We start from the raw sequence: 14,541 nt of genomic DNA, 5'->3' as shown, positions 1-14,541 counted from the left end.
GCACTCTACAAAACTACTAACAGCCAAGTTTCTAAGTATCTCGTATTATAAATTGAAAATAAAATGAATTTTTTTTACCTAAGTTCAACTTTATCTTTAAAAACAGCTCAGTGTTGAACCTTAACCCTTTGCTTACGGTATACCATGTTGCACCATCATTCTATGTAAAATAATAATTATCAGGTGATACTATACATCTGCATTGTTTTTACTCAGATGAAACCGGTTTGCATTTGTTTCATCTCCTGCATCAATGGGTTAACATTGTAACGCAATACGTTAAAAATAAATACAAATAGGAAGTGTATAAACGATCTCCAGAATAAAAACCCATGACACGTATGTTTAAATATAAAAGTATTGCAAATATACTCGTGCAAATCATGTCATTATTAAAAAATTACAATGCGTCTCATATTTTTGTCTAATTATTATAATATACCAATATAATACCTGATATAATAAATATTCTATATTCATATAATATATAGTCTAATGTATCCTATTGTCAAATTTATATTATGTTATCGTCTCATTTACACCTATTGATACACTTAGCGTAAACAAGTGCAAAAAGTCGAATAAAAACAATAAAGCTGTATAGAGTATCACCTGATAATTAAGATTTTACATAAAATCTTAGAGCAGCACGCCTAATAATTTGGCCAGGGACTGTATATGAACACAAAGAACTATCTGAAGTTTCTTTTTTTATTTTCATCGATGACTTCTTTTTGTCCAAGAAGTGAGGAGGTTTTTACCAAACATTTTCTTTTGTGAACTGCTTTTTCAAGCTTATTGAGAAATAAATAAGAATAATATTTTTTTTTCCACATTTAATTGGTGTTTTTAAAAAGGGAGTGGTGCTGCTTTGCTGCCACAGTAGAAAGAGAAAAAAAGAAGTTCTAATGACCTCTCTCGTCGTCTGTTTAATGATTTACCCTTTTCAGACGATATTTATTTTTAGAAAACAAATTGAGTCGTTCGGTCAATATTTTTCTTTTTAAATTTCCGTTGCATTCTGGGAGTGACGACCTTTTCTGAATGAGAAACCTCTTTCAGAAATCATTCTCGTATGGAAAAAGAAAATGAAATTTGAAATGCATCATTTCTCCTAACTGAATTATTCCTTGCGAATACAAACTACCTTCATCTGCATGTTTCGCATTTACAGTTCATTTATTTTTCCAACACTGTGAAGTGCGCAAGAGAAAAGAAAAACTTGGACAACTTAATAACTAGTTATAATGATCAAATTTTCGTGTTCTAGAACTCAATAGTTCGAGAGCCCTAACCTTAAATATTCTAATTAATTAAAGCAGAATATATTTTAAGATACGAAAGACGCAAAAATGAGCTTTCCATGAATAAGCAAAACCATTTTTAGACAGATTCGGATTTTTGTTCTCAAAATATTAGTTTTTGTTTTCTATAAAGAATTTACTATTTTTAAATTAACTACATAAGAAGCCAACAAAATCCATTTAATCATGTCCTTATCCACAATATGCTTATTTTTAAATCGTAGTATAGTTACTTATTGATTTAAAAAAAAAAGAAACTCTCTAGTACACGTTTCATTTGCATTAGTCAACTTTCTCCTGTTCTATTTCTGTATGATATACCTTTCAATCGCAAAGTATCCATTTTATTTTATTAAAAATTGGGGGTCCATGAAAGGAAAATGTCGGTCAACGATAGTGGATCTCATATAAGCAGGTCGTGACTTTTAATTTTGGCATTTCATGAATGGAATAATCAACATACATTGATAGTACCTATTTACTTACTACCTTATAATATAAAGAAATGTATTTATCTACTACATTCTACATAATTTATAAAAGTAGCTATGAAGTAGAAATTTTATTAAAATTTAAGTTATTAGGATTATTTTCTGATACATGAAACTGAATTATTGTAAACTAGCCTGCAGCTCCGCACGGAATGTTTTTATTTTCCCTGCGTGTAAGGTTTTATTATGTAACAAAAAAGTATTTTTCAGAGGTAAATTGTAGCCTAGCCTATGTCAACTCTTTAGCTAGTTAGACCTCCAACTTTATCCGCGCACAAGATCACAGAGATTTGTTGCTTAGTTTTTACGTAAAAATGTAATAAATCGATCGACAGTACACTAGTACGGTTTTGTGTACAAACCTATTTCCGCAATTATAATATTAGTAGCGAAGTAGGGGTTTTATAGTGCACTATTTTATTCCATTTACATATTAATTAAATTAAATTAGTATGTTTCATAAAGTTGTGACAGTTGTAGGCATTCAATATAATTTGAACTTGTAAAAACTTGCACATAATGCACGTATACTTATCCCGTATTATGGAATATTGCGAGAGAGTTTTTAATTGCTTTTCCATCTTCATACCTAGTTGAGAGGTTTTTCATCACAGTTGCCAATATCCTCACAAAAAGAAGAAAGAAAGAAAAGAAACAGACTGGACATCATTAACTGAGGAGATTAAACCTAACTAAATTGATGCCAAATGTTAATAATTTATTATTAATGCATCAGGTTTATCCCTCCCACTAAAAGCATTTATTTATTGCTCAGTTATTTTATATAACAGATACTAAATTTTAATTAGGTTCCTTTTAATTTTAATTTATTTAATAAATGTATAAAATCGGCATGTGTTTCTTAAGTTTTTAGCACTGTATCAGCTGTCAAAAATACATTTGAAGTTGATGAGTTTACAAAAATTCAATATCAGGTTGGCCGAAGGCTATATCAGGTAGGCTACCCAAAACCGAAAACTTGGCAAGGGGTCTACGAGACAAAAAGTTTTGGAACCACTGTATTAGACGATATATAATATAAATGAGACGATATATTATATAAATATAGAATGTTTATTATATCAGGTAATATATTATAATAATTAGACCAAATTAATAGACATATATATAAGATATATGTCTATTAATATTATATTATATTTTTATTTCATATTAATATTATATTTTTATTTCAAGCCGTTGTCACAAGCATAGTCTTTCCTTCAAAATCTTCAAAGGGAAACTTTTCCACAGAATATTGTCTTCAGTTCAGTTTCTATACCATACAAATACAAATTTTACCCCTAATTTATAAAATACAAATTTTTATTTTAAAAAAAAAGGAAATCCACTCATAATTTTGACTTCAATTTTTTTTTTTTTTTTAATGTGCTGCTTTTTGTACGAAATTGAAAGTAATGAAGAATAGAAATATGATACGACCCTAACTAAACTTTAAAAAAAAAAACGTGTTTTGTTAAAAATTCACGCTGTATGAAGCTTTAATTGAATGACTTGCCTATAAGTGAGATAGTTTAAGGTATTTAATTGAAACTAAATTTCTCAATTAAAAAAAAGGTTAATTTTTGGAAGAATGTATGAACCAAACAATAGATTTTTCTACCAAAAGTGTGTTCAAACAATCTGGCTTTTGTGTTTGTATGAAAGTTTGTGAATTAAAAGCCTTTTATTTCCCGTGTGAACATTCAAATTATTGCCGTCTTAAGAGGAAGCATACCGCGGGAAGAACGCTTCATGGCAAATTCTGTTTTCTTTTAAGTCATTCAAAATGTTTAGTGTAGAAAAAAAGCGAGTTCGAGCAAACCAAAAATAAACCATGAAGTGTCAAATACAAAAATATATCAAAATGCTAACAAATTGGGTACTTGCACTTCAAGAAGAAGAAGACCTCCCATATCCACACATGTGACCAATGACGCCAACTAATCTTTATCAGCAAAATGGCGTATTATTAAAGTGGGGCTAAGTTTCTATACATAAGTTAAAACGGTTATTAACGTAAAGTTAAATAAATATAGAGCCGTATCACACATCAAATGAGTTAAAATATAATTCCCCCCCTTTTACTCAACTTATATTTATTATATGTTTGTGTATTTTTTTGTAACCGTGATATATTTTTGTTTTGTGTACCTGGCAACTTCGACGCATCATTAGTTTGTTTATGTTCCACATGGCTTCGTGCATGTCTTTGTGTTAAGTCTCTGTGTAAATATAGAGTGAAAAAATGGAAATCTTTGAGAAAAAATCTTTGTGAAAGAATATAGAATGTGTCACTTAAGAGAATTGGTACTTGACGGGCTTGGCTTTCTCGAAATGGAATGGAAAGAACAGTTGGTAACTTAAGCAAATGCCTCAACCCATCAGGATCGAGATACCTCACCCTACGTCACTTGCAGGTATCCCATAGACAATAAATATGCCCAGAAAGCATCTAACCTTGTTTCGGAATTTTCTTTTTATTGTCACCAAAATGTTTGTACTAAAAACCTTTTTTCTAATAAAGCAAAAATATTGCAGTTCCAAACCTTTCATTCTAAAAGGATTAAAAAATATTTTTCTAAAGCTTTTTTTTAAAAAGGATTGTCACTTAGGGGTCCATCATGCCACTTTAGCTGACGTCACACTAGAGATAGGATCAAATTGTATTGTAGATTAAAGTTTCATGACAAGGTGGATTTTAGCCTGAGCATACAAAGACTTTGCGAAAAGAAACCTTACAATGACCTAGATTTAAGATTATTTTCACCTTGAGACTAGCTTAGACAGGTATATCTCATTAAGACAAGAGGGAAGAAATTCTGCAATTATTTGCTTGCATTCATTGAAATCATTTCTCAGCATGCATAAACTTCTTAGTTTTCCTGAACTCACCTTTTCGATATTTCAAATGACTGGTGGAGGGGAAAATAAATTGTCATAAAGAGAGAAAATAAATTGTCGTAAAAAGTATATAGCATCCACTTAAATTAAAAAGAAATTTATAGAATGAATTTTAAGCTTCTGATTATACTCTGGTCCAAAGGCTTACGGATGTTGAAACAGATGGGAAAATACTAATTTCATCGATTTCAGTTTATTATTTGGTGAGTAGGTTGGCAATTCGTCAAGAGTCTTTCTACTTTTTTCTAGACGTTTTTTCATCAAAATGTCATTCAGGCATTATACTTAGAGTCATTCAGGTCATTTTCTTGAAATGTCTTTTTATGGCGAAGGAACTCATTAAGCTTTGGAGGGGGGGTAAAAGGTTTCTGGATGGTAATGCATCTTTTTTTTAGTATTCTCACACCCTCTACCCCCAAAAATATTCTGTGAATGTGAGATTTCTATTGATTGCATGATGGGATACTCATTCCAACATATTCCCTCTTTAAAGAGAAGGATAACACAGAATATTTTCGTTCAACTTTACTTCTATCTTATTTTAAGAACCACTTTCAGTGTCCCTTAAATAAATTAAAAATTATACACATTAATACTTCTATTGGCAATTGAAATGAGCCACAGCTGGAGTTGAGCAAAACACTTTACCTATGGCAACACTTCACTAATAGCGTGTGGAGAGTCATAGCAGAAGGAAGTACGTTCATTTCTGTCTTGATTTTCAAATGGATTAAAAACTTTTTAAGTTTGGAAACTATATGGAATTGAAAACTGCATTAAGCATATTTCTAAAAGAAAGCGTCGTAGGAATTGTAAAAAAAAATCATTATTGCTAGTTAAATACGGAAAATATTAAGAAAAGTTAAAATATCATTGTACTTTCCTATACAACTGAAAAGAGGAGGAGAGGGAAGGGGATTTGGTCAAGACATGGAACCGATCTTCACCCCACGTGGCTTGTTCGAGCGTTGCGATCACAAATTGAAAGGGACTGGAGACAACTGAATTATCCCTTAAAAAGTGTTCCTTCCCAGAAAGTACAACTGTATATCAGTATTTTATTTTTATTATTTCGAAACAGGATCTCTCCCCGTATGTAAATGAAATTAATTTGAAATTCATCCGTTGAATCTTCATGCATTGATTTGTCTCGAAATTAAAAGGGTTTTTTTTTTCAGTTGAAGCGCAAGACTTTTGACCGGAAGAGCAAGCATGGACACTGGATAGTTTTCGATGTAAAGAAAGTCATCAACCACTGGTCAAAGCATCAAGTAGCTGATGTCGGATTCCTCCTTCATGCGACGGGGCTCGACATGGCTGACTTAATGAGAGTTTCCGATGAGAGCGGAGCTCAGACAGGAAAGGTAAATTTAAAAACACCACTTTCTAGATCCCCTATTTATGCTTTGAAGAGTATTTTATTTCCTAGAAAAATTTTTTAACTACCTTTTGTAATGTGGTTTTTGAGACCAGTCGCTCTTTAACGTACTTTTTTTTATACAGACAATTTGTTAGTTAGGAAACAACATAAGCAATCATTATTTTATATCCATCGTTGAACAGCCGACCCAATATTGAGTTTACCACTACTAATGTTCAACTCCGTACACTTGTCATTTTAAAGCAATCCAGAAGACAATTAGACTCCTCGAACAGTACCCCCAGAGATATTGATTTGTTATGAGAACATGAAGGAATTTGCAACTCGACAGATTTAACATGCATCCGCCACCATTTTCTACACAGGGAGTCTTCGGCCGGCTGGAATCGAAGCAATCATTATTATCAAAATAATACTTTTTGTGTGACAATAGAAAAAACGACAATGTGTGCTCCATGAACAATGCATAGAGCTAATATGCTGATGGTTATAATATGCTTCAGTAATGAATAAATGATTTAGTATGCTAATGATTACTACACATGGTACATTTCTTGACAGATGCATGAGTGATCAGTCCAACTTTACACTTTTCATCATCTTCAAGAGCTGAGTCGTTCTTTTCACGGACAGTGCATCCAATTTCTTCAATCTCCGGGTAAAAATTATACGATTGGATATCCTCTAATAAACGCTCATAGGCACCAATCACAAATCAGAATGCCGCTCACAAGTTGCTTAGATACTGTTCACTTAATAGGCAAAAAAAAAATGCTCGAACTATCATCCATTTTTAGACTAAACAATTTCAATGCAACTATTTCATTTTCGCCCGATGCAGAAGCAATTTGAATGACACTTTCCGACTTTCCAATTCAATCGAATCTTCGCGTATCACTAAAATTTGAACTGTCTGTCCCTTTCTTGGGCTCCATTGGTTGTTATTGCTATTATCGTTATAGTCTGTGTAACTCGATCCAGCGTATGGGCTTTCAGAGCCTGGGTCGCTTATATCAATTCTTATCTAATTAAGTTATTCTCAATTTCCCATGCAATTAGTTGAGTAATTTTAGATGGCATACCGGCTAGTACTAGACAATTAAATTTTTCAATGCTAATTCTCTTGGTTTGGAGCTCAAACAAAGTTTAAAAAAAAACAATGTTTCTGTTACTGTAAAAGCCCCGAAGTCTGATAAATCCTAGTTTTTATCAATACAACTTGGCTCGATAAAATTCCGAAGTATGCTTTAATATTTCGGATTTCACCAAGTCTTTGTGGTAAAACTTAGGAGTTACCAATGCCTTCGGGTAAAAGCAAGAAACAAATTTTTTTTAAAGTTATTGAAATTTTTTTCGTGAGTAAGGGAGAGGCATTGGTTCAGCTTTATCACTTTGGATATTATTTGTAAAATGGCATAAATGCTGAATTGTTTATCTTTATCATAAATTTTTTGTAACTCTTTGAAAAATAACTGTAACATAGTTCCATCAACATAGTCATCCTGCCTTATTTTGATCACTTTTACGTTTTATATTTTCAGCTATAAGTTAAATGTATTTAAACTTTTTTAGGTCACACTGCATACATTACCCAGGCAGCATGTAAACCTTACGGCAACCTAGTGTCGGAACTTTCTTTTTTTTTGTCATGAAAATGTTTGTACTAAAAACCTTTTTTCAGTAACGCAGAAATATTGCAGTTTCAAACCTTTCATCCTAAAAGGATTTAAAAATTACTTAATAAAAGCTTTTTTTAAAAAGTATCGTCACTTAGGTTCAAATTGCGATGCAAATTAACAAACAACCGGTGCCGGATGTTTCTGTTGCTCGTGCATTTTCCTCTGTCAGTCCGTGCCATCATGTGCCAGTTCGCAAATCGCTGCATTCTCCTCTGCAGGAACGATGACAATTTGAATGACTGTCGCCAATGCAGGTCTGTCTCATCCAATGCTCTTGTGAACCTAGCGGGGTACTAAGATATAGATATATATATATTTGCAATGCGCAGCAACTGTTGAATACTTGCGAGGGACACGACAACAAGTAAGTACAAAATGTCATGCATTTTTTAAAAAAATGCTTCAACGTCGAACCATTATATCTCAACCATTTTAAACAATTGCTAACCAATAAATCGTTACGAATGAAGTATGTCTAGTCACTTAATCAAGCGTAAGTCACAAAAAGTGTTCAAGTTCCACCAATGCGCTTTCGTTTCTCGAATTGACTGTCTCTCCATTTGCACACGCATTAGTGAGCGATCAAAAAATTTCGAACATTTACCGATCCGGGCGTGTGAAATGTGTTTAGCAATACGGTTTATCAATGCTGTACAGTATTCTGAAGCATTGTAAAAACTGCGGCGTGCAATTCAAAACAATAGTCAGAGAATACTCAGTATCCTTCTGCTGGTGTCTTTTAAAGATTTAGATTTATTCAACAATTCGGTTGGGAGCAGTTCTATCACCCGCCGTACAGACACAACATCGCACTCTCAGACTATCACTTGTTTTTGAATAGGAAACATGATTTTAAAGTGTGGCACTTTGATAACAATGACAATGCAAAAAAAATGGTGCTCAGTTGTGACTCATTTTACTGGCGGCATCTTCATTTGGACAAGTTCGTTCCTTGCTATGAAAAATATCTAAGTAATGGTTGTGGAAAAATAGTTTACGAAATCCTCTTGCGTGTAAAAAGAAACCTTGTTCTGAATAAAAAAGAATTATATAAGTTCTTCCGAAACGGTACTTACTTTCCGGACATGCCTCGTACACTAAATTGAATTTCTTAATGGTGATTATTTTAATTTCTGTATTTAGATCTCTACTTATTATTACACTGTTGTTAAACGAAGCAATAACGCAAAGTTTTTTTTTTCTTTTGCAGAAGCAACCCTTCATAGAAACTAAAATAGAAAAGCAGCGTACGCGCCGATTGAAACGAATGATCGGCCTGAACTGCGAAGAGAACGCTGACGAGGTGAGATGCTGCCGATATCCCCTGACGGTTGATTTCGAAGAGTTCGGTTGGGACTGGATCATCGCGCCCAAGAGATACGAAGCCAACTACTGCAGTGGAGAGTGCCCGTACGTCTTTCTGCAGAAATATCCTCACACGCATTTGGTACAGCAGGCCAATCCGCAGGGGTCGGCCGGACCCTGTTGTGCACCCAGAAAGATGTCCTCCATCTCCATGCTCTACTTTGACTCTGACTTTAACATCATATACGGAATGCTTCCAGGGATGGTGGTCGATAGATGCGGATGCTCTTAGTCTTCGTCGTCTGACTTGTCATTGTGGTACTTAGAAAGTTGCATCCAAATTATTTATTTGAACGAGAAGGATTTATAAATGTAATTAAATTTTTACTTAAAAAATCTCTTTTATTGGAAGAAGTATCTTGGATAATGCACCATCAAAACAAATCCATAAAATAGGATACTTTTCATCCTCAAGAGGATACTTCAAGTATACTCTTTATGAATATCCGTATAAGGAAAGTTTTTTTTTTGTCTCATAAAATTTCAGATCATTTAAAAAAAATATTATTTATTAATATTGCAAAAATTAAGTAATATACGCCATGCAAAATAATTAAGAACCCAAACCGATCGATGATTTTGGAATGTATCAATTCTACGGAAAGGAAGAGAAATTCCGTAACAGATGGATACCAGAAGTGTTGTACGCAAAATTTGTGATATTATTTATGCCTTCATCACTGCCAGGCGTACAAAAATGAATTGTTGCTGCTGCCACAACTCAAATGAAAAGGGAAAAAAAAGAGAATCTTTTTTATGAATCTCCAATTACTATTTTCGTTCAATGCATTAAAAGTGATCCATACAGCCATTTAACTGACCTGTGATTGTACTACAATATATTTTTCGCAACTCGTCTAGTCTGTTCAGGCTCCTCGCTATTCGAGCCTAATTTTATTTATTTATTTAAAAAAAATGTCTGAAGTCGACCGCAAATGTAGGTTTTGCAAAAGTATCGGCAAGTTCCTAAGTGGACACAGAATGCCACCCTATATATAGATTTTTTTTTTAATTTTTTGGAATACACCATTTTGAATTTTTATAAAATTAGTAATTGAGTGTGTTCATTAGGCTTAAATTATTCACAAATATCTTTACTGTTGTGATGCATCATCACGGCTTTTTATCTGAAACATAGACAGTCGGACCTCTTTTTAACGAAGTCGCTAAATACCGATGAAAAGTTCGTCATAGGGAAAATTCGTTAAATAGAAAATCACCTTTTAAAATACTTAAGCGACACAAAACAGGTTTTAAATTCATAAACACCAGGCATAATTAAAATAGTAATGGATACACATTTATCGTGTAAACTAGTATCTACTATTTATTTTATAAATCTTAAACCATAAAAAAAATCTGCAGGGAAAACAAGAATAGAGAAAAACATTATCCAGTGTTACTCTATCATGCTACATACATTTTCAACAGAAATAAAGATAAATTTATGCATAAAATTATAGATTATATGTTACAAAAGTAATCTTAAACATACATTACATTCTTAAGTTTGATTGCTGCTGATAAAATCCGTTAGTTTTTCGTTTGAAATGCAAACAAAATGGGAAAGGGATTTTACTGCTTTGTCTAAATGTTAAGTGGCTTCGAAAATCATCTCTCCCATGAAACGTGTTAACAAGTTTGAAATGTGATGAAATATTTTGGGAAATAGGGAAAGGGCATCTCAAAGAAAAGTTCGTCAAGTAGAAAATTCACTTCGCTAATTTTACGAAGAAATTTCCAAAATGTTGGTGGTCCCTAGAAAAAAAATCGCAAAATGGAAGTTCGTTGAATAGAAGTCCGACTGTAATTACTTTTTATCAGCTGAATGAAGAAAGAGCTTTTCCTTATCAGAATTATTTTTTACCCATTTGATGTGCAGTGATTAGAAAAAATTATCTTCAAAATTTTGAGATGTGAACTAGCCTACATTACCGAATTATCACAGCTTGCTATGAGATATATATATATATATGATTACTTTTTATTAGCCGAATGAGGACAGAGCTTTTCCTTACCCGTTCCAAATAGTTTTTTTTTTTTTTGCCCATTTGAAATGCAAAATGAAAACTCAATTAAAACCTTGAGAAATGAATACGCTTAAATTTCCGAATTATATACATGTATGTAAGTGTTTGTGTGTGTGTGTTACTGTGGTGATATTTAATGAACAAACTGTTCAGATGGTGTATCCATGTAAAACAAATAATAAGGTCAGCATGAATTTATTATTTTTTTGCTATGAAAGTTTATTTATTTTTTTGTCCATATTTGTTTTGTTTTATAATCGTTGTTACGTCATTTATAAACTGATATTGTTTGAAACTGTCCCTACACAGGGTCCAGTTTGAAAAATCAAGAATCAGTTGAAATTATTTTCACAAAAAAATATATTCAAATTATTATGTAAATAATTGTTTGCAATTCATGTTTGCAGATTAGTATTATACATATTTTTTATTTTTAAACAATTTAAACTTGTTCAGTTACTGCGGCTACCGACAGAAAAAGGATTTTACTTCTGCCATGTTAAACAGGCGGGGAATTTCATAAACACAATTTCCTCATTTAGTTTAATTGAATAACATTTTTGGTTTCATTTAATTCGGTGAAATACGTTCCATTGTACTCGATTTTCAAAATTTTAAATTCCAATTTTATAAATACTTTTAAAACTTTTTCTAAGTAGAATTTTTAAAATATGCTTACAACCTTGAAATTCGAAATTTTATCATTAAATAAAAATAAAAAAATGCTTTAATGAATTTTATTTTTCTATGAATAGTCTTTCATTGTCTCATTTTACTAATTTAAATTAATAAGATGAAACAAATACTAAGTTAATGAATAAGTAAAGAAATTTCTTTCAGACAAATCACCGTAAAACAGCGGTACCAAATTTTTTTTTGTCTCAGGAACTTTAAATGATCGACCCTCTTTTAGCGGAATCCTGAGAAGTAATGAAAAAATTTCATCAACAATTGTGAACATATTAATTAACAAAAGACCATTAATTATTCTCAAAATAAATGACTGTAATATTATTAGTTATTTTAAAAATATTAAGTGAATGAATGAAGATTTTTTTTTTCATCATATCGTTTATCAATATTAGTCTAAAAATTGGGTTTTATTTCAGACAGTTGAATTCGCAGATCTGGTTTTTATAGTTTAGTTCTTAATTTGTTTTTATTGCATGCATAAACTAAAAAAAATGGAAGACATGGTTTATATTAAAATAAAAACGAAAAAGGAGAAAAAAAAACAACGAGAATGATTATTAGAGTAACATATTCTTCATTCAGTTTTTTTTATTTTTTAATCGATGCAAAATAGAATTTTTGTCAAAAACATATATACTTTTCCTAATTCCTATGTTATATTGTTATTAGAATTACATTGTTTTGAAATTTCTTTCTTCTCAAATATTTCAATTTAACAATGTCATAAAAATGGCTAAAATGTTAAATAAATAATGGATTACTAATTGGAAGGGATCATTTTACCCCATTTTCATAATAAGTTTACAGGGCACTAGTGAGAGATAGGCAACCTGACACTCATGAATAACTGTTATAAACTCTCTACAGTTATAAATATAGCAGGTTATTCGCTATATTGTGCTGCGGAACCATAAGGTTCCGCTGAAGAGTCAAAAAGGGTTCTGATAATTGGGACTTTTTATTAACCTATTACGATTTTTGAAGTTGCTTCTAAAGCCCAGACACTTTTTTAAGGCAAGGTGGTATAAATTATTTTAAAATATAGCTTTGCTTCCAGTTTAAGATACTTGAAGTGTGTGTTTTTTCTTCTTCCAAGTGCAAGAGTTTTGAAAAATACCCTTTAAGGATTTGACTAAAAAACAGAATTTTAAATGTTCGTAGCAATTTATCATCATTAATTATTATTTTGAAATATATACAATGAAGGCTGACATTAAAGAACACATTGCTTTACTTTTGAATTCGTGAAAAGGGATCAGTTTATATAACGTCCAGCTACTTTAAGGAAATATTAGATATTGTGTTTATTTTTTAAAGCGCCATAGTTACTTTTCTAAAATTACACTATCAATAATAATTAGTTCTATAAATTATCTATAAAATGCTTTAATACCAACTACAACTATTATTGATACTGCCAACAACTAAGGATTGTATGTACTATTTCATTTTAATACTTAAAGTGGTTATGAATCTTGTAAATTCCTTTTTAATTCTTGGATTTTGAAATATGATTTAATATTATTCTAATGTGATCTACAATGCACTTCAATTAGCCCCTTGGGAAATATTTCCTCGGAAAGAATAAAAGTTGTCAGGTCTGCTTCATATAACCTTAATTAATGGATTATGTTGAAATTATTACTTATTCTGAAATTTATCCATAAATTGGAAATATTTCGATCATTCAAAACAATTCATTATTAAAAATATATATTATGGACTGTGATTACTGAACACCGTTTTCTACAATAAAGGAATAGTGTTTCCTCTCGTGTCTAAAAGAAATTGTTCAGAATCTAATAAACGCTTTTGATTGGTCTTGTTTATTAAGATTATACGATACGAAAGAGTAAATTCTGAACAACTACGTTAACTTTGTATCAAGCCAAATAGTTTTTTTTCCAACGTAATCTTGATATCATGTTTTTGAATCTCTTGAAATAATTCATGCTGACCCCCCTCCTTGCACTTGTGTGAATACTATTTATGATCGTGTTCATAAAATGATTGGAGAGATGAGAGGTGGTGTAAAATTGTAAAGCTATAGGTTAGTATACGCACAAGTAATTTGTTCATTGGCATTGTAAAATTTTCATAGGAGCTTGTTGTGTTGATCGCTTATTCAAAAAGTGATAATAAATTTTTAGTTTTATAATCTTTGGTCTCATTTATTCAAAACATACTCACACCAAACATGAAAGACACATTTTTTTATCAACGCCTAGCAACCACATGAAATGTTTATATTAAATACACTATGTAACTATTCATATTTTGATGTTAATGTTCACTATATATATATATATATATATATATATATATATATATATATATATATATATATATATATATAAAGAGTCCAGATTGTGCATAATTTTCTTTTATTGAGTTGCGATGGTGAAATAGCAGTTTAACCCCTCTCCAAAGCGGGAGAGGGGGAACAGATATCCCGTCTAAGCTGACGGATTTTATTTTAGCAAGATAAACAACAAAAAGCCACGCAAAATCTTGCGCTCTGCGTTTTATAGGATGATTAAAATGAGTAAAAAGGCTCCAGTCATATATCTTTTTTGTATTCTACGCCTCATCAAATTTATTTATTACTCAAAGCAAATCGTTTAATCTTTCCTTATATGGAAGTGAAAGATCTTAAAATAACTTTTCTTTTGAAGTATTAATCTAATTATTATT

The 14,541-nt window shown here is 31.4% G+C and overlaps 1 protein-coding gene across 1 annotated transcript in view; it reads left to right on the top strand.

Moving 5' to 3' along the window:
• myo (growth/differentiation factor myoglianin) overlaps nucleotides 1-14,005 on the top strand; it is a 71,688-nt gene extending 57,683 nt beyond the window's left edge. Inside the window, exons 3-4 of the mRNA XM_016071860.4 lie at nucleotides 5,878-6,063; nucleotides 8,970-14,005. Coding sequence (XP_015927346.1) covers nucleotides 5,878-6,063; nucleotides 8,970-9,356 — 573 coding nt within the window. The 3' untranslated portion in view covers nucleotides 9,357-14,005. The remainder of the gene's footprint in view (nucleotides 1-5,877; nucleotides 6,064-8,969) is intronic.
• The last annotated feature ends 536 nt before the right edge of the window (nucleotides 14,006-14,541 follow it).

Source organism: Parasteatoda tepidariorum, chromosome 10, assembly GCF_982258835.1.
Source record: "Parasteatoda tepidariorum strain Cologne lab strain chromosome 10, Ptep-v5.0, whole genome shotgun sequence".
Lineage (NCBI taxonomy): Eukaryota > Metazoa > Arthropoda > Arachnida > Araneae > Theridiidae > Parasteatoda > Parasteatoda tepidariorum.
The sequence above is the reverse complement of the archived record's forward strand: the minus strand, read 5'-3'. Positions and strand labels throughout refer to the sequence as shown.